The sequence below is a fragment of the Macaca nemestrina genome, chromosome 2 (genome assembly GCF_043159975.1).
Source record: "Macaca nemestrina isolate mMacNem1 chromosome 2, mMacNem.hap1, whole genome shotgun sequence".
Classification (NCBI taxonomy): domain Eukaryota; kingdom Metazoa; phylum Chordata; class Mammalia; order Primates; family Cercopithecidae; genus Macaca; species Macaca nemestrina.
Genome location: NC_092126.1, coordinates 82,525,573 through 82,546,920, shown reverse-complemented (window position 1 = coordinate 82,546,920; position 21,348 = coordinate 82,525,573). Strand labels below are relative to the sequence as shown.

General features: G+C 42.9%; 1 protein-coding gene across 2 annotated transcripts in view; it reads left to right on the top strand.

The window, feature by feature from the left end:
- Positions 1 to 21,348, top strand: part of LOC105465923 (leucine rich repeat containing 31) — a 113,380-nt gene that overhangs the window by 75,884 nt on the left and 16,148 nt on the right. Inside the window, exons 2-7 of one of the 2 annotated variants that reach the window (XM_071091219.1) lie at positions 5,528 to 5,767; positions 13,822 to 13,965; positions 14,759 to 14,926; positions 18,840 to 19,007; positions 19,184 to 19,351; positions 20,693 to 20,860. In XM_071091219.1, coding sequence (XP_070947320.1) covers positions 5,593 to 5,767; positions 13,822 to 13,965; positions 14,759 to 14,926; positions 18,840 to 19,007; positions 19,184 to 19,351; positions 20,693 to 20,860 — 991 coding nt within the window. In that variant the 5' untranslated portion in view covers positions 5,528 to 5,592. Of the gene's footprint in view, positions 1 to 5,465; positions 5,768 to 13,821; positions 13,966 to 14,758; positions 14,927 to 18,839; positions 19,008 to 19,183; positions 19,352 to 20,692; positions 20,861 to 21,348 lie in introns of those variants that run through there. The other variant, XM_011714571.3, reaches the window with a different exon arrangement.

Sequence of the window (21,348 nt, the reverse complement as noted above, 5' to 3'; positions counted from 1 at the left end):
GAGGTTAAGGCAGGAGAATCACTTGAACCCAGGAGGCAGAGGTTGCAGTGAGCCGGGATCGCGCCACTGTACTCCAGCCTAGGCAACAGAGCTAGACTCCATCTCAATAAATAAACAAACAAATAAATAAATACAACAACAACAAAAACCCACTTCACCATCAACATTTTCATTTTGCCCAGAAACTGCTATCTAGAAGTTCTTCTGTTCTCTGAATGTTCTCTTGACTTGTGAACCATACGTCATCTCATAACACTCTAAGTATAATAGTGATTTGTAAACGTCCCTTCTTCTCCCCACATTGTCTTTATTTTCTGAGTTTTGTTCTTCTTACTGTTTCTGCACCTCGTTTTTATGTCAGAATTTTTCCTCAAATATCCTGAGATCCTGGGTGCTCCATGCATATGTAGATTATGCATTATACTGGAATGTCTGTACATAAGTAGGGCCTGTCAATCAGTGGATTTCTTTGTAATGTGCTTGGGCAGGGACAGATTCATTTAGCTGAAGGACTTATTCATTATCTAGGTCTTTTCTCTTAGACTGGCCAGTTTCTTCAGATAGTTGTCATCCACTCTACCTCTGTTATGTGGCGAAGTGGGTAGTTACACTTGGTTGCCAGGGTGTTCTTGGAGGAATAGAAGAGGGAATACAGAAGGGTTTCATGGCTCAGTTACAGACTTTACTTAAGCTCCTTTCAGATAAGGTACTAAAATATGACCAGTGTCTGAGTCTAGATCTTCTATGTTTCTATGTGTCGTGAAAATAGACATTCTTTTGCCAGATGGGGAAGGGGTAGCCTCCTGGCTGCCCGAAGTGAAAATAGCATTTAACAATTTAACCTCTTACAGATGTTTCACGAATCATCCTGTGTGCAGCCCTACTCACCCCTCTCTTTCCTTCAGAGTTACCTTGTGCTGTCAATTACTGAGACTTTTGGGATTCTGACGTTTAAAAAATTTGTTCTCCCAATCCATGCAGGCACTTACCTTTAAAGTCATTTAAATTCATCCTCTTGATCTCTAGTTTTCAAAGTTGTGTGACATCTATCCAGTTCTCCTTATCCTTGCAGATTTATGATTTTTTTAAAAAAAATCTCCTGTTGATTAAATGGGGTTTCAAGAGAAGTGGAGGTAGCCAGGCACGGTGGCTCAAGCCTGTAATCCCAGCACTTTGGGAAGCCGAGGCGGGTGGATCACGAGGTCAGGAGATCGAGACCACGGTGAAAGCCCGTCTCTACTAAAAATACAAAAAACTAGCCGGGCGTGGCGGCGGGCGCCTGTAGTCCCAGCTACTCGGAGGCTGAGGCGGGAGAATGGTGTGAACCCGGGAGGCGGAGCTTGCAGTGAGCCGCGATCGTGCCACTGCACTCCAGCCTGGGCGACACAGCGAGACTCTGTCTCAAAAAAAAAAAAAAAAAAAAAAAAAAGAGAAGTGGAGGTAAACACATATTTACCTCTGCCATTGTTTTAGTAGAACTTCCACATCATTCTTTTAATAAATTCCCTTTCTGCTTAAATTAACTAAAAATAGCAGAGTTAACTAAAGTACTACAAAGATATCTACAATAATGCCTTTTTAAGACAAGAGTTATAAATGAGGCTGAACTAAGCTCATCAGACGTAGAACTCAAGATACTGCATGCCACCGGAATGCCTTAGAACTGAGTGACTGAAGCTTTTTTTTTTTTTTTTTCTGATTACCTAGGATGTTTATTTTATGCTTATTAAAAATCTATCTAGTAGTTAGGCATGGATTTTCTAAAATCATGTCACATTTGTGGATACATAAGAAGGAAAATAAAAGTAGAAATTGATTAATGTGTTCTTAAAACTTTACATTTAGAGTCCTAGGCCTCTAAATCACTTTTTTTTCTTTTCTTTTTTTTTTTTTTTGAGACGGAGTCTCACTCTGTAGCCCAAGCTGGAGTGCAGTGGTGCCATTTCGGCTCACTGCAACCTCTGCCTCCCGGGCTCAAGCAATTCTCGTGCCTCAGTCTCACGAGTAGCTGGGACTACAGGTGCACACCGCCACGCCTGGCTAATTTTTTGTGTTTTAGTAGAGATGGGTTTCATCATGTTGCCCAGGGTGGTCTTGAACTCCTGAGCTCAGGATATCTGCCCGCCTCGGCCTCCCAAAGTGCTGGAATTACAGGCATGAGACACCGCGCCCAGCCTGAATCACTTTTTAAAAATACACTTAAAAATGTTTTAATTGTGGTAAAAACTACAGAACACAAAATTAATCATCTTAACCATGTTTAAGTATACAGTTCAGTAGTGTTAAATATATTCACTTTGTTGTACAACAGATTCACAAAGACGAAATTTTTCATCTTGCAAAACTGGAACTCTATACCCATCAGACGACTCCCTACTTCCCCTTCCCCCAGCCCCTGGTAACCACAACTGTTACTGTTTCCATGAATTTGACTACTTTAGATACCACATAGAAGAGGTATCATACAGTATTTATCTTATTGTGACTGGCTTATTTCACTTGGCATAATGTCCTCAAGGTTCATTCATGTTATAACAGGCAACAGAATTTCCTTTCCTTTTTAATGAAGTAAGTCTGTGGAGAAAGAAAAATGCGTCTCCCTTTGACAAACAACATTGAAAATATGATTCACTCTGAAACATTACATCAAAAAATGAAAGACTGGCTGGGTGCGGTGGCTCACACCTATAATTTCAGCACTTTGGGAGGCCCAGGTGGGCGGACCACCTGAGGTCAGGAGTTTGAGACCAGCCTGGCCAACATGGTGAAATCCCATCTCTACCTAACATGCAAAAATTAGCCGGGTGTGGTGGCGGATGCCTGTAATCCCAGTTATTTAGGAGGATGAGGCAGGAGAATCATTTGAACCCAGGAGGCAGAGGTTGCAGTGAGCCGAGATTGCGGCATTGAACTTCAGCCTGGGCGATAGCGAGACTCTGTCCAAAAAAAAAAAAAAAAGAAAAGAAAAGAAAAGAATTAAAAAAGACCTTTAAAAGCATTTCTCAAACATTTTAAATTATATAAAACCCAAACCTAAGGATTGAAAAGAAAGGAAAGGTATTCCTTACTTTGTCAAAAGTAATAAATAAAAACAGCTTACATGCAAGAGAAATGACGTGTCCAATATGTGTTACTCTTGGGGCTTCATGGCAAACAACCTTAACTATTAAGAATATAGTAAATATGGAAAGTATATGCTCAATTAATATTGATGAGTTGAATTGAAATTTCAGTCATTTCTTTTTCCTAAGGATTCTTAAGTGAATGCTTTTGACCCTGGGAGAAGGGACAAGCCCCCAGTTTTTAGCTGCTGTATTGTGGTGGTTGTGCTGTGATCTGCAAATTTTCCCAAATTCCTTTTCCAGGGATTACCTTTATAAAGTCCAGGGCAGGGACAAGGAGGAAGCGGAAGGTTTATTGAAGCTAAGATTTTAAAGATTGACTTGGTATGGGAAGCCTCAGGGCTTACTTAAGTTTTTATATGAAGAGGAATGTCCCAGACATATTTCGAAGAAAAAATTATTATTGTTTTAAATATGAGCATGTAACCTAGTACTTAACTACTATATATGAAGAAATGTGCAAATGCTTTCCCCTTTTCATTCAGAAGTCTTCCTTCCTCTGGCATGGTCCTTTCTTGTTGCCTTGTTAGCCTCCTGGTTACTTTCTGCTCTCTTGTTCCTCTCCTCTCCTTTGCATCCTCTTCTGTTCCTTGGTTCCTGTGTTTCTTGGCTTCCTGGCTCCTCTGTTCCTTAGTGTACTGACCTTCACAGAGAACTGACTGGGCCTCAGAAGCTAGGTGGAGTTTCACCTGGGTAAATTACCACATCCTGGCGCGCCCTCCAGCACTGTTTTCTTAGGACTTGGGGAGTTGGAGTCAGTGCATTTGGGGGGAGGATAAAAAAGTGAAACCATTACTGAGCTAGCTCCCCAGAGAATAGCCTTGTCTAAATCTCTAAATGGTGAAATTGTCTGAAAATGACCGTGGAGGTAAGTCTTGGGTAGGGGCCAGAAAAGCAGCAAACTGAGAAAGGCCTGGGGTGATGGTGGAATCAGGGTGGGGCAGCCAGGGCTGCAGGTCATGTTTAGATTTACGAGTTAGCACCCCTTTCCTTCTTCTTTTCCACCTAACCTCCCGAGACTCTAGTCAGCTGTGCTGCTGTGCATGGGATAATTGTCTAGTTCCATTGCTGTCTGTTGCTGGGTAAACCAGGGCTGGACCCTGCTCTAATATGAAAGGAAAATTTTAAAAGAAAAATGGAATGTCCAGTTGTGATTTCCAAAGCAGTGCTCCAAGTGCATGGAACATTCCATCCCTCAGGAGTGGAGGCGGGCTCTGCAAGGTCCATTTTTAGGATTCCCTGGGTAAAATGTTTCTTGGACCATTCTGGAACATAATGTTGCAGGAAGAGCTATTTTATGAGAGAGGAAACCATGAAAACTGTAATTTCAAGAATACCTCTGCGGGGCATGATGGTTCATACCTTTAAGCCCAGCACTTTGGGAGGTTGAGGTGGACGGATCACCTGAGGCCAGAAATTCAAGACCAGCCTGGCTAACGTGGTGAAAATCCATCTCTATGTCAAAACAAAGCAAAACACCTCTGCGTATCCCTTTAGTTTAAGTCCCCTAACCTCCACACCCCCCAACCCACATCCCCACCTCCAATGCTAGGCTCTTCCAGCCCTTCCTGCCTGGGAGCTTTTGAGCTTGCCCTGTCTTCTGCCTGGGATGCTCTTCCCTCTCTTAAAAAGCTAACTCCCAGTCCTTCAAAACCCAGGCAATGTCACTCACTGTTCCAAGTCTGTTCTCCAAGGCATGCTTAGTTTACCTGTGGGTTCCCTGACCACCTCCCATCTCTTAGCTCTTGTCCCACTCAGTCAATGGCATACAGGTCTATCTTCCCACCAGGTTAAGATGCCATCAAAGACAAGAACTGTCTCTTGTTCATCATTGGACCTTTTGCATTTAGAACATTAACTGGCCTACAGTAGATTCTTTAAAACTATTTATGGAATGAATGAATTCTTTACTGCCAACATGTTTCAGTGGGGTGGTGGTGCAGGGTTGGGGGTAGAGAAAATATGAAAATGCAAAGAGAAAAAGGAGCCTGCGTGCAAAGGAAAGAGGTGGGGGTCACCGGAAGGCGGAGGTTCCTGAAGGCAAACTCCTCTGAGGACAGCTTTGCAAATGGCCAGTCCCTTTTAAAGGCATGCTAAGTCTTCAGATAACTCTAACTGACAGCTGTAATTTAAGATGTGTTGACACACGAGATGTGCTTGCCGAAGTCGTGCTTGATGACTTATATCTCACACAATGAAATAGGGCAAAGTTAAAAACTCAAATTGCTTTGGGTTCGTATTGGTTCCCGGATCCTGGGTTACATCATTCTTACTGTTATGTTAAACATTAACAGCAATAAAAAAACAGAAAAAGGAAGGTGGCGGGGCTGGGGGTGGGGGGCACTCACGTAGGGGAGGATATTTTGATTGAACACAGGCTTGAAAGAATCTTATTTTCTTCTTAGAAATCCTAGAAAACAGAAAATAACAGGAGGATGTCTTATTGGGAAATACCCCAGTCAACTTCACCATGAGTCAAACAAGGAAGAAAACTTCCTCAGAAGGAGAAACTAAGCCCCAGACTTCATCTGTCAACAAATTTCTCAGGGGCTCCAAAGCTGAAAGCAGAAAAGAGAACAATGACCTTAAAACAACTGATTCCCAACCCAGCAACTGGATACAGAAGACGGCCCCCTCAGAGACTGGTAAGCTGCTGGCTGCTGGTGTTTTGCTGTTGTATTTGTTTTGTTTTTACTTCCACATTTAAAACATTTTTATTTTTAATTTTTGTGGGTACATCATAGGTGTATATATTTATGGGGTATATGAGATGTTTCAATACAGGCATGTAATGCCTAATAATCACACTGTGGAGAATGGGGGCTCCATCCCCTCAAGCATTTATCCTTTGTGTTACAAACAATCCCATTATACTTTTAGTTTTATTTATATATTTATTTGGAGACAGAGTTTTGCTCTTGTGACCCAGGCTGGAGTGCAATGGCATGATCTCAGCTCATAGTAACCTCTGCCTCCCAGGTTCAAGCGATTCTCCTGCCTCAGCCTCCCAAGTAGCTGGGATTACAGGTGCACACCACCATGCCCAGTTAATTTTTGTATTTTTAGTAGAGATGGGGTTTCACTGCCTTGGCTGGGCTGATCTCAAATTCCTGCCCTCTGGTGACCCTCCTGCCTTGGCCTCCCAAAGTGCTGGGATTACAGGTGTAAGCCACCATGCCAGGCCTCTTTTAGTTATTTTTAAATGTACAGTAATTTAATTGCACATTTAAAAATAACTAAAAGAGCATAACAGGTTGCTTGTAACACAAAGGATAAATATAGTCACCCTGTTGTGCTATCAAACAGTAGATTTTATATATTCTATTTTTTCTATACCCATTAACCACCCACACCTCCCCCACCAACAACACACACACCCTTCCCAGCCTCTGTATTTCTTTATTTTTTAGAGTTTTCTTCTAAAGTGATCTTATGGGTTAAACTAAAGACTTTAAGACTTTTGAGACTAAAGACTCAAACTATGAGTCTCTGTGCTAATCATTTATTATGTTACTTAAATGCTTTAAATGATTCATAATTTTACTTTTAAATTGTTAAAAGCAACATAACACTACAGAAAGGTTTAGGGAAAATACAGAACTTCCTTTCATTATAACACAAACGATCATTTCTTTAAGATTCTTCTCAGTCTTTTTTTTCATGTGCATGCATTTATGTTCTATCAGTCAGCAGGTAATCCCTGCGCTAAGTGTTAGAAATACAGCCATGAAAAGGACCAAATGCAGATACAACTTCAGGTGGTGATAAATGATATGAAGAAAAATAATGCAGGCTAAAGAGACAAAGAATGATGGGATGGGGTGCTATTTAGATGGGGGTGGAGGAAAGAAGTCTTCGATTTGGAGGCGTTTGAACAGCAATCTGAATAAAATCAGCTGTGTTGAATGAATGACTAAAGCCAGCCACTTAGGTATTTGTGGAAATAGCTTTCCAGGCAAAGGGACTATACATGCAAAGGCCCCAGCTAGCAGTGAGCCTAGAGTGTTTGAGAGAGAGTCAGGAAGTCAGGGGTGCTGAAGCAGGATGGGAGACACGGAGAGGAAGGGGTAGTGGAAGACAAGTCAGAGAGTCGCTGGGGCCAGATTGGCATCTTTTCCACAGCTGTAATAACTTCCAGATACCTCCTGAGTTTATATGGAGCTGTGATCCTACTTCTGGAATATATTATTATATTGCTCAATTCCCACTTTGCTACATGATGCTCACATGCATAATTTTCATGGTTGCATAATATTCCATTACATTCGTATGTCTTTTTTTTTTTTTTTTTGAGGCAGAGTCTTGCTCTGTTGCCCAGGCTGGAGTCCTGTGGAGCAATCTCGGCTCACTGCAAGCTCCGCCTCCCGGGTTCACGCCATTCTCCTGCCTCAGCCTCCCGAGTAGCTGGGACTACAGGTGCCCACCACCACGCCCGGCTAATTTTTTTTTGTAGTTTTAGTAGAGATGGGGTTTCACCGTGTTAGCCAGGATGGTCTCGATCTCCTGACCTCGTGATTCGCCCACCTCGGCCTCCCAAAGTGCCAGAATTACAAGCGTGAGCCACCGCGCCCGGCCACATTCATACGTCTTAATTACTCAGTGAGTTCCTTGTTTGTCCTTCAATGAGTATCTTTGGCTTTCCTTCTTTCCCATTCCCTGTTTCACCATATTTCAGCTATTTTTAAAGTATAAATTTCCAGAACAGGGATTGCAAATTCAAGGGTTATGAAAATAAATATTGTCAAATCTCTCTCTAAAGTTACGTGTTATGTGCAATGTCATCAATATATTATCTATTAGATTAAAAGCATTTTAAAAACATTTTAAGCATATGCAAAAATAGAATATAGAATCCCTATGGTCACCTACCTTTAGTAATTGCCAATCAGGCATGGGGGCTCATGCCTGTAATCCCAACACTTTGACAGGCTGAGGCGGGAGGATTGCTTAAGGCCAGTAGTTTAAGACCAGCCTGGGCAATACAGCAAGACTCTGTCTCAGCCGGGTGCGGTGGCTCACACCTGTAATCCCAACACTTTGAGAGGCCGAGGCAGGCAGATCATGAGGTCAGGAGATTGAGACCATCCTGGCTAATATGGTAAAACCCAGTCTCTACTAAAAATATAAAAGAGTAGCCAGGTATGGTGGTAGGTGCCTGTAATCACAGCTACTTGGGAGGCTGAGGCAAGAGAATCCCTTGAACCTGGGAGGCGGAGGTTGCAGTGAGCTGAGATCATGCCACTGCACCACTGCACTCCAGTCTGGGTGACACAGTAAGACTCCGTCTCAAACAACAGCAACAACAACAACAACAAAAAACACTCCGTCTCTAGAAAATAGTTAAAAATTAGCTGGGCATGGTGGTGTGTGCCTGTGGTCCTAGCTACTCCGGAGGCCGAGGTGGGATGATTGCTTGAATCTTAGAGGTTGAAGCTGTGGTGAGCCATGATTGCACCACTGGACTCCAGGCTGGGTGACAGAGCAAGACCCTCAAAAAACAAAACAAAACAAAACAAAACAAAACAAAACCCCTTGGCCGATTTTCTTTCTTTCTTTCTTTCTTTTTTGAAACAGAGTTTCGCACCATCGCCCAGGCTGGAGTGCAGCAGTGTAATCTCGACTCACTGCAACCTCTGCCTCCCGGGTTCAAGTGATTCTCCTGCCTCAGCCTCCCAAGTAGCTGGAACTACAGGCGTGCGTCACCATGCCCAGCTAATATTTTTGCATTTTTAGTAGAGATGGGATTTCACCTTGTGGGCCAGGCTGATCTCAAACTCCTGACCTCAGGTGGTCTGCCTGCCTCGGCCTCCCAAAGTACTGGGATTACAAGCCTGGCCAGGAGCCACTGTGCCTAGCCAATTTTGTATCATTTATACCTACCATCCCTTCCATCAGATTGTTTGCCATCAAATGCCAAAAATAATACAGTATAAGCAGCAAGTAGATTAAATGTATTTTAAGTATGTTTTTATATATAGGAAATTAAAGTCTGTCTTTAAAAGAAGACCATCTCTATCAGAAAATTGTTCATTTTTGTTCTAGAGTGTGATTTAGAGCATCAGGAATGAGGTTAATGAATAAATGTAATCGTGATTAAATTAACAGTGCAAAACCAAGCCGGGGTCATCCCTGCTATGCAACACTGACCACCCAAGCTGCTTGGTTCTTCATTTCTATTTCTCCCAAAATTCAATGGCTCCTGGAGTCATGTTAATTCTGTCCCCAAATAGCTCTCCCACCTGGTTCTTCCTGCCCATTGCTGCTGCCTAGCTCTCATTGTCTCTTGCCTGGACCACAGCAATAGCTTGCTAACTGGTTTTTCTGCTTCTAGTCTTGCTCTCTTACCAATTTGTCCTCCACACTGCCACAGTGCTCTTTCTAAACCACAGATATGGTGGTGTCTCTCGCCTGCTTAAACTCCTTCACTGAGTTTCTCTCATCTATATTCCCAAGCATGGCCTTCAAGGTATTGGTGATCAGTTGGATATTGGATATCTCTTCATGACCTTTGCCTTCTCCCACCTCCCACCACAGCGCCGCCCTCATCCTCTGCGTGTGGCACTCTGATTTACTTCTAATTCCCTGGACTGGCCACATTCTTCTCCTCCCCAGCAAGTGGTTCTTTGTGGCTAGAAAGATGTTCCCTCGCGTCACCATCCTCCCCTGCACCCCTCCCTGACATATCCCTCTCTCATGTCCACCCACCTGGATGACTCCCACTCTTCCTTTAAGGTGCAATCCAGGTACCAGTTTCTCTTGGAAACTTCCCAAGACCCACCTCCTCGACCCGGAATCCCCAGACTTGGGGTACTTAGTGTCAGTGAAGTGTGCACCCACACACCCCTGCGTGCCCCTGCTTCTCATCTATATGGTAACGGTGGCTTTCTTGCCGTCTCTCTCATGCAACAGGCAGCTCTTTGAAAACAGGAACTTGTTATCTTGGTTCCTGGTACAGTACCACCCATGTTAGCAATGTGTAATAACGTCTTATGAATGTCGAGTGTTTTGGTTGACAAACCTTGACAGATTTCAGTCGGAAAGGAACTTAGTGAGAGCACTAAGGACCAAGAGCTTCGTCTGGAGCTAACACAGCTAGGAAAAGGCCTCAATCTCCACAGAGCCGCTCCTGTGTGGTTACTAATGCGCCCCCCATGGGTGCCTCCCACCCCACTCCAGCCTGGCTGCAGCAGCCCTGACTCACCTGTTCTACACAGTGATCTGTGACATAAGGTATCCTGTGAAGAGAAGGTTTCATACTTTTTTTCTTTTTCTTTTTCTTTTTTGAGACACAGCCTTACTCTGTCACCCAGGCTGGAGTACAGTGGCGCAGTCTCAGCTCACTGCAACCTCCGCCTCCCGGGTTCAAGAGATTCTTGTGCCTTAGCCTCCCTACTAGCTGGGACTCCAGGCTCCTGCCACTATGCTTGGCTGATTTGGTTTCATAGGTTTTTTTGTTTTTTTTGAGATGGAGTCTTGCTCTGTTGCCCAGGCTGGAGTACAGTGGGATGATCTCGGCTTACTGCAACCTCTGCCTCCGGGTTCAAGCGATTCTCCTGCCTCAGCCTCCCAAGTAGCTGGGATTACAGGTGCACGCCAGTATGCCTGGCAATTTTTTGTGCTTTTAATAGAGATGGTGTTTTGCCATGTTGGCCAGGCTGGTTTCGAACTCCTGACCTCAGGTGATCCACCCGTCTCAGCTTTCCAAAGTGCTGGGATTACGGGCATGAGCCACAGTGCCCGGCCGGTTTCACAGATTTTTTAAAAATTGAAATCATGATCTGTGAGGAGATGTCCAGGGATCTCATAAGTTAGTACTCACTTTTATATTTAAGTGTTTTGATAAAGATTTATCATGATGATTTATTTTGGTAATTGAGCAACTGTAAAACCAATATTCATTCATTCAATTGTTTGCTCTTTCAACAAATATTTACCAAGTACCTCTCAGGTAAAAGGCCCTGCAGATTACCATGTCCCTGGGAGGTTCCAGTAAGTTTAAATCACGATGCTCTTGAGAAAGGAACCAGGCATTTCATAGATGAGTAAACCAAGGCTCAGAAAGATTAAGTGACTTGTTCCTCGAACAGACCTGTGATTTGGACCAGGTCTTCTGACTGCTTACTTGTCAGTCACATCAAACATGACAGAGCACCCAGTGGGATGTGGACTGAGAAGAGATTTCTGTATCTGTCAGTTTCTAGGTTATTGCTGGTGACCTTTGAGAAACAATTGATTTGGATAGAGGAGTGTAGCAACCAGAAGGTAGAGGGTTAGCTTGCAAATGTGGGGAAGGAGTTGGGCCGGCAAGTGCAAACCACTCTTTCCAAACATTTGACAGTAAAGGAAATGCTTGACAGAGCAGTGTCTTGAGGAGAAAAGAAAAGAGTGGGTTTGGTGGGGCTGGAACTTGGGCATGATTGTAGGTTGAGATAAAAAGCTTAAAAACAAAAGAGAAACAGCAATAAGATGCAACACAGAAAAAATTTTTTAAATACAAAAATAAAACACACACACACACCATAGGCTTTGGAACAAACTACTCCGGGTTCAAATTCAGGCTCTGCTTCTTCCTAGTTAATCATTTCTCTAAGTTTCCAAATCTATGAAATGGATTGTGACTCCTTTAGACAAAATGTACTGTACTTTCTGGCACCTAAGAGGCTGTCCCTCCCTGTCTCCTATCCACAACTCTGCTCTGCCCCACCCAAAATTAGGGTTGCCAGAGAAAATACATGCAATAGTTGAGACATATTATAAAATGATTCCTTGTTGATTTGGAATTTAAATTTAACTGGGCATGCCGTTGTTGTTTTTCCTAAATCTGGCAACTCTACCCAAAATTAAATACCTTGTATCCAATGTGCCATAAAAATAAAAATGGAAGGTGAGAGTGAAAGGTTACATGGTGGATGCTGCTGCCTCCTACTGGTGAAATGTGGTAACACCAATCATCCCCACAAGGATGTGTATCCTGCATGTGGTTTTCTTAGACCAAACAGGAAGCCACAAGACTGCTGTGGATTAGAGATGTAGTTTTTATTATCCTGCTAATCCTTTGGTCTAAATTTATTACCACCGCAATCATACTATCTTTTACTTTTCACTGGTACCAATGTATTTCTTCTTAGCTATGTGGTCTTACACCTTTTTGTCAGGGTTAATATTACTGCACATTCCAGAACTTATTATTTCCCATTGGATTTCAGTATACATAATCTATATGTTTACAATTGTATATTTCACTTATAAAACCACTTTAAAATCACTGTCAGTACACGTCTATTCACTTTTCCTTACAAAAGTATGATGTATTTTATGTATGTCTTGAATGCTGGCACCTGGCAGGCCATGGTGACTCACATGTGTAATCCCAGCACTTTGGGAGGCTGGGTGGGTGGATCACCTGAGGTCAGGAGTTCAAGACCAGCCTGGCCAAAATGGCGAACCCTCGTCTCTACTAAAAATACAAAAATTAGCCGGGCATGGTGGCAGGTGCTTGTAGGTCAGCTACTCGGGAGGCTGAGGCAGGAGAATTGCTTGAACCTGGGAGGTGGAGGTTGCAGTGAGCTGAGACCGTGCCACTGCACTCTAACCTGGGCGACAGAGTGAGACTCCATCCCACCCCCCCACAAAAAAAAGAAAAGCTGGCACCTGCAAGTAGGCGAAGAACGAGTACATAACAAGTGCTCAATAAAATGATAGCTTTTATTATTATAGTGCTATCTTTTTTCTTTTTTCTTTTTTTTTTTTTTTTGAGACACAGTCTCACTGTGTCACCAGGCTGGAGTACAGTGGCATAATCTCAGCTTACTGCAATCTCTGCCTGCTGGGTTCAAGAGATTCCCCTGCCTCAGCCTCCTGAGTAGCTGGGACTACAGGCATGCACCACCACGCCTGGCTAATTTTTTGCATTTTAGTAGAGACAGCGTTTCACCATGTTGGCCAGGATGGTGTCAATCTCCTGACCTCGTGATCCACCCGCCTCAGCCTCCCAAAGTGCTAGGATTACAGGCATGAGGCACCGCGCCCAGCCACTATCATGTTATTATAGTGTTATTACAGAGGAAGCTGGTGAGGGTGCCACAGTAGTCCCTAGTAACAAGAAGGACAAATGAGGCTTTCCAAATGCACTTTCTGGCAGGAGTTGAGAAAAAGCAAAAGCTCTCCCAGGCCTAGTTTCTCTGGACATATGTTTGCCAATTGAATGGTCTAGGAATGACCGGCAAGAATTCCACTCACCCCATGTAGCCATTTGAAGCTCCTTGATGGTGATTTCAATGCTTTCCCTTCTTCACCTGCTTGGTTTGAGGAGGCAAGTATCTCTGCTTCCTCCCTAGTAGTTGCATTCACCAAAGATATGTGTGCCCTTCAAGTAAGCAAGCATCTCAAAAGCTGGGCTGACGGGTTTACTTCTCACCCAGGAATGCAGCTCTGTTTTCATGCTGAGAAGCCCAGGTCAGGTCATGATAGAAAAGCCACTGAGTTCCTCCAGCTCCTGAAGCAGTGTCTGAGCGCCTGGCGGCAGGAACAGTGGTTAGTTGAGCTTTGTCCCTAGTAAATGGCTCTGCCTCTGAGTTGAGGTTTTTATAAAAGAGCAATTCAGAGTTATGCAGTCTTTTCATTTATCTGATTGTGCTCACTATGCATCTTTAATACATCCATCATTAACAGCAAATTCTTTTTTATGCTTATCACACAGCTAAGCCTCTCAGTTCAGAAATGGAATTGAGATCCAGTATGGAGAAATACGAGCAGTTCCTGCAGAAGCTGGGCAAAAAGGCTGTCAACAAGTGTCTAGATTTGAATAACTGTGGATTAACAACAGCAGACATGAAAGAAATGGGTCTGTATGCAGTGGACTTTGCATAGAGGAAGATAGGGCCTTTCCATTGAGATGAGCAGATAAAACATACTCAGCTACCCACCTAGTAGCCCCAAGTCTGCTCAGTGGTCCCAGACAATTGCAGAAATAGCACCGCTATTTTTATTTATTTATTTATTTTTAAAGATAAAGGCCAGGCGTGGTGGCTCACTCCTGTAATCCCAGCACTTTGGGAGGCCGAGGTGGGTGAATCACAGGGTTAGGAGTTCAAGACCAGCCTGGCCAAGATGATGAAACCCCGTCTCTACTAAAAATACAAAAATTAGCCAGGCGTGGTGGCAGATGCCTATAATCCCAGCTACTCGGGAGGCTGAGGCAGAGAACTGCTTGAACCCGGGAGGCAGAGGTTGCAGTGAGGCAGGATCGCGCCACTGCACTCCAGCCTGACAACAGATTGAGACTCCTCACACACACACAAAAAAAGCAAAGCAAGTTAATTGATCCTTCCTTAGGTTTTGAAGACTTCAGCTGAGTTTAGGAAAAGAGGCTGTATGAAATCTTACAGACACACTCCTGCATTTTCAGACTGCAGTTATTTGGCAGAAATAAAAAACATCCTAAGAAATAGAAAATGTAAACATCACAATTTCTCCAATTGTAGAGCTGAGGGCTCTTTGCCAAAAGTCAGCACGCCCACCCCTGTCTATTCTCTTACCGTGTAAAACTATGTCCTGTGTGTGTAGGCATTGCATTTTATTTACTACAAATCCCAAGGCACATACACATATCTGTATTTTCTTCTGTTTACTTCTAGTTGCCTTGCTGCCTTTTCTCCCAGACTTGGAAGAACTGGATATCTCCTGGAATGATTTTGTAGGTGGAACCCTCCATTCTATCACTCAGCAAATGCATCTGGTCAGCAAGTTAAAAATCTTGAGGCTGGGTAGCTGCAGACTCACCACTGACGACGTTCAAGCACTGGGTATGATGAATGCATTTCTTAAAAAATTGATTTGGCCGGGCGTCATGGCTCACGCCTGTAATCCTAACACTTTGGGAGGCTGAGGTCGACGGATTGCCTGAGCTCAGGAGTTTGAGACCAGCCTGGGCAACATGGTGAAACCCCGTCTCTACTAAAATACAAAAAATTAGCCAGGTGTGGTGGTGGGTGCCTGTAATCCCAGCTACTCGGGAAGCTGAGGCGGGAGGATTGCTTGAACCCGGGAGGCAGAAGTTGCAGTGAGCCGAGATCATGCCACTGCACACCAGCCTAGATGACAGAGCAAGACTCCATCTCCAAAAAAAAAAAAAAAAAAAAAAAGAAGAAGAAGAAGATGGGTTCACTCAATGCACCTTTGCAAGCTGAATCCTCAAGGGCAAACTATCTCTGTTGCCTGCTCCATTGGGGATCATGGTCAAGGGCACTATGCTATATTGGGAACTTGTATAACTGCTAAAAAGTCATGTAAACCATGTCTAGGTCTGTGCTAAGCTCTGTGGATAGAGAAAAGAACAAGGCTGACCAGGTCCCTGCTTTCATGTAGTTTATTTATTTATTTATTTTTATTTTTATTTTTTTGAGATGGAGGCTCACTCTGTTGCCCAGGCTTGAGTGCAGTGGTGCAATCTTGGCTCACTGCAACCTCTGCCTCCTGGGTTCAAGCAGTTCTCCTGCCTCAGCCTTCCAAGTAGCTGGGATTACAGGTGTGCACCACCATATCCGGTTAATTTTTGTATTTTTAGTAGAGATGGGGTTTCACCGTGTAGGCCAGGCTGATCTCGAACGCCTGACCTCAGGGAATCCACCCGCCTCAGCCTCCCGAAGTGCTGAGATGATAGGCGTGAGCCATCGTGTCCGGCCTTATGTAGTTTAAATGGAGGTTACTGTAAAACATGCTCAAACTGGGTCTCCGTTACTTCATGTGTAAAATAGAGGAGTTAGAGTAGGCAAGAATTAAGTTCTTTTACAATTCCAAAAGAATACTTCTCTCTTCTATTTTCCCACCCACATTTTGAAAAATTAAACAAAACAAGATTTTTAAGTTAATAGTTTAACTAGAACTAGAACCTCCATTAAGTTAGTTTATATACGGAGCATAGAATTAAATCTGTACAATGTCATTCTACTTATCCAACTGCTGTACCAAAATGCTTGCTGGTTTATTACATGTCTTTGATACTTTTTAATCTTCTTTTGTTGTAAAGTTTCTTGTTTTCATGACTTATTTTAATCCTTTACATCTATTTAAAGATTTCTGTAAAAACAACACATTTTATGCCAAATATCTCCGCTTGTCAGTCCCTCCCTGGAAATGGGGGCAGCTGACATCCCCTGGCCCATGCCTCCTGTAGCTGAGAAGAAACATTACACATCTCAGGTTGGCCAGATCCTACTTCAAATCCTAGTGCTGACCCCGCCCCCCTGGCCTTTTTGTTTTGAGATGGCTTTTCATTCTTGTCACCCAGGCTGGAGTGTAGTGGTGCAATCTTGGCTCACTGAAACCTCTGCCTCCCTGGTTCAAGTGATTCTCCTACCTCAGCCTCCCAAGAGCTGGGATTACAAGAGTGCACCACCATGCCCGGCTAATTTTTTGTATTTTTTTGTATTTTAGGCGTGCACCACTATGACTGGCTAATTTTTGTAATTATTTTGTATTTTTTGTATTTTTAGTAGATTCTACTTCAAATCTTAGTGTCTATCCCCCGGCCCACCCCTTTTTTTTTTGAGATGGCGTTTCATTCTTGTCGCCCAGGCTGGAGTGCAGTGGTACAATCTTGGCTCACTGAAACCTCCGCCTCCCCGGTTCAAGTGATTCTCCTACCTCAGCCTCCAAAGTAGCTGGGATTACAGGCGTGCACCACCATGCCCAGCTAATTTTTTTGTATTTTTAGTAGAGACAGGGTTTCACCATTCTGGCCAGGCTGGTTTTGAACTCCTGATTTCAAGTGATCTGCCCGCCTTGGCCTCCCAAAGTGCTAGGATTACAGGCATGAACCACCACATCCAGCCCCTACTGCCACTTTTAACTAGCTTTGTGAACATGGACAAATAATTTAACTTTTCTGAGCCTCAGTTTTCTTATATCTGAAATAGGGATAACTTCCCTCTCAAAAAATTGTTGCAAGGATTAAACAATTTCTTTAAAGTACCTACTGCATGCCTGGTGCATAATAGGTGCTCAATAACTGATAGTCCTTCTTTCTCCATTCTGTCATCTAAGACCACCTTTCTTTGGGTTACATGATCAGTTTAGCCCCACATTAAGCAGCTGGTTATTGTGTAGCAGACTCACAATTTTAACATACTTTAACTCACATGTGAAAAGACAACTTTCTTATTTTCTATGATTAACCTGATCTTTTTCCTGATCCTCCATCCTTAGAAAACAAGAAAATGAAATTTCTGCCTGGGACCTGTTCCAAACTTACCTGGTTGAGGAGGGAATCTGTACTGTTGTTGTTCTGATGTTTGTGCCTTTTTCCCTCTCCCAGAGTTATTTCTTCTCTGGAAGGACTTCTGCATCCTCTCCCATCAGGAGGGGCTTACCTATCTATCATCCATACTCTGTCTTCTTCACTCAGTCTTAATGTAGATGGGGTATAGGGAAAATAAATGGTTTCTTGATAAGAGAACATAAATCAGAAGGCATTTCAAAATTGTTACACCCATTATAATAGTTTAGTACCAGGTGGCAAATGCATGGCACTCCAGGACCATGACCACTGCAGACATAACTAATCAATCATGAGCTCTTTCTCCCTGATCCTGGGGAACACCTCAGAACTATAGAAAGCCACCCCCAATTGACTGGCAAGTGCACACAAAATGATACCTGTTCATTGCTGGCTTAAAATGCTATAACTGCTGGAGAATATGCATTTTAGCATGGGGTTCCTGGACTTCTAAAACCTTAATCCATGGAATGAACAAACAATGGTAGAAGTTCAAACCCAGGGGCGGGTAGTAAAGAGGCTTCTAGATACAGGGGACTTGCCAGAATGCTTAATTATTTGCACATTGAGAAAGTACATTTTCCATGTATGTGTCTACCCCCAAGGTGGTGAAAATCATTCCTAAGGGCTGATCTGTCTGGTCACTTCTCTTATTCTCTCCCAGCCTCCACTCTGCAGCCCTGGGAGCTTTCCTGTGTGTGATGGTTTCAGAAATGTTAGTTTTCATCCCTGTTTCACTACACCCTTCTTTACGCCTTAAGGCAGCATGGCTGTTATAAGATGCTAGTGCCTGATGCTCTATTACTAGTTTCTCTCTGTAGTGGTCAGTTCAGGTTGCATGTGATATTCCTCTCATATATATATATGTGTGTGTGTGTATATATATATGTATATGTATGTGTGTGTATATATATATGTATATGTATGTGTATATATGTGTGTGTATATATATAGGCATGTGATATTCTTGACTTTGGAGAGAGCTTTACTATATATACAGGCATGTGATATTCTTGACGTTGGAGAGAGCTTTACCTCTGTGGTGGCCAGTTATCTGCTTTGCCTCCCTTCTATCCCTGGTCAAACTTCTCAGAAATGCTGATGCCAGAGAGGGGGGCTAAGGGAAAGCAGATTAACCACCACAAAAGCAGCTTCCTAAAACCACCCTACCAATAGGTGGATTTTTCTACAACAATTGTTTAGCTCATACGCATGACTTCAGAATTTTGGAGGGACTAGAATGACTGTACGTGTAAATCTAGAGAAGCGTGCCCTGCTATGAAGGAACTGGGTTCTTTCCTTCTCTCTGTTCCTCTGTGCCAAACAGGACAGTACCTGGCCCAGTTTCCACACTCCATTAATCATAGTCGTGCTGATTCTGAAATGAATTCCCTGCTTTACTGACTAATGACTAACAGAATTTTCGGGCCATTTGCTAACAGGAGAAGCACTTGAGATGATTCCTGAACTTGAAGAGCTAAATTTGTCTTGGAACAGTAAAGTGGGAGGAAATTTGCCTCTGATCCTTCAGAAGTTCCAAAAAGGGAGCAAGATACAAATGCTTAAGCTTGTGGATTGCACCCTCACGTCGGAAGATGGGACATTTCTGGGTAAGTGGAATTTGAAGAGAAAAAAAATCAAAGATGCTCATTGGATAGCTTGGGAATCGACGTTTGCTGTGTTTTGTCTTATCCTGAATTTAAAGAGGGGTATGTAGGAGGGGAGTGGAGTTTAACGTCACTATATCCCCAGGTGACATACCTTCTTACTTGGATTTCTTTTCTAGGTCAACTGCTACCTATGCTGCAAAGTCTTGAAGTACTTGATCTTTCCATTAACAGAGACATTGGTGGCAGTCTGAACAGTATTGCTCAGGGATTAAAAAGCACGTCAAATCTGAAAGTACTGAAGTTACATTCATGTGGATTATCACAAAAGAGTGTCAAAATATTGGGTGAGTTAACAATGGCTGGATTTAAGATTACAAGTATAAATATATATGATATACATATAAATATATATATTGAAAAGTTACTAGGAAATATAGCAAAATATAAATAGTGGTTGCGCTGGGGAATAAGATTATGAGTAATTGAAATCTCCTTTAGGCTGGGCGCAGTGGCTCACACCTGTAATCCCAGCACTTTGGGAGGCCCAAGCAGGCGGATCACTTGAGATCAGGAGTTTGAAACCAGCCTGGCCAACATGATGAAACCCCATCTCTACTAAAAATACAAAAATTAGTTGGGCGTGGTGACACGTGTGCCTGTAATCCCAGCTACTTGGGAGACTGAGGCAGCAGAAATCGCTTTAACTCAGGAAGCGAGGTTGCAGTGAGCTGATAGGGATGACAGAAGAGATTCTATCTCAAAAAAAATCTTTTTAATATTTTATTTATTTTCTAAATATTTGACGGAGAACATACACTTTCATGATTATAAAAATGAGCCTTTAATATCACTGACTCTGGAAAGGCCAGTATATTTTAGGTTGAGATAAACACTGGGAAAAATAAAGTTTCTTTGCTGCTAGAACTACTAGGTTTTCTGTTCTGAAAGTGTCAGCATTATTTTATGCTCCATAGTAGGAAGGAATTGGTATTGATAAAAAGAATGGCTTCGATGGCGTCTGGAGTTAAAACTTATTCCCCTGTACATAGTATCCATATTTACGGAGAATAGGAAATGACATTGAACTTACAGAACCTGTAATATTCACTGGCAGCTTGAATAAGTCTAAAAATCTATGTAAACTCCAATGTTCAAGTGTAATAGGAGAGGATGCTCAAGTGTAGTTGCAGGATTCATGTCAAAACCCTCGGCAATCTATGCAGATCTTAGGGAGCGTGTGTGTGAAATCATGGTCGGGTCCACAGAGGGCCAGATGGTAGGAAGTTTACACTTATTCCTTTTTTTGTCTTTTGTGAACACAGTGTGCTCCTTCAGCCTCCCTTACTGCACCATGGCCCCACCCCTGTTCCACACCTTCTTACCACCTTGCAATATGTCCGAATGGTAGTAGAGATGGGGTTTCACCATCGTGGTCAGGCTGGACTTGAACTCCTGACCCCGTGATCCACCCCATTTGGCCTCCCAAAGTCCTGGGATTACAGATGGGAGTCACCACGCCTGGTCCAGTTTTTCTTTTTTTAAGAGATGGATCTCACTATTCTGCCCAGGCTGGACTCGAACTCTGGGGTTCAAGCAATCCTCCCACCTTGGTCTCCCAAGCAGTTGGGACTATAGGTACACCACTGTGTCCAGCTATCAGAATGGGATTCTGACTTTCTTTGTAGATGCTGCTTTTAGGTATTTGGCTGAGCTGAGGAAATTAGATCTTTCCTGCAATAAGGATCTAGGTGGAGGTTTTGAAGACTCGTCGGCTCAGTTGGTCATGCTAAAGCATCTGCAAGTCCTAGATCTTCACCAGTGTTCACTAACAGCAGATGACGTGATGTCACTGAGTGAGTACATATTACAGAGCAAAGGAAAGACTTTTTGGAATCTTGGCCTATCTTTGGAAACTTGGAAATTTTAATATGTACACTTATAAATTTACTTTTTATGAAGTTATTGGAAAGATTAATTCCTAAAAATTCTGTGAATGTCTCAACACAGTACTTGGCATGTATTAAACACCCAGTAAACGTTAGTGAATCTCAGTTCCACCTATACATGCCTGTAAATGATAGATTTGGCGCTTAGGGAAAATTTTGAATTTATGTTGCTGTTTAGAAATAAATCTCTTAGTGTCACAAAGCTGATTACAAACAGGTTACATACCTGTAACCAAATGCCAACACAAAAGGTATTGAGGATTTCTGAATAACAAGTGAAGTCAAGCCACTCAGATACAAATGAAGTTACAGAAAGAGTCAGTGGGGTGGCGCGTGATGGCTATACGTTACCGCTTTAGGCAACTACACTTATTTTCCTACTGCAAACATAGTTC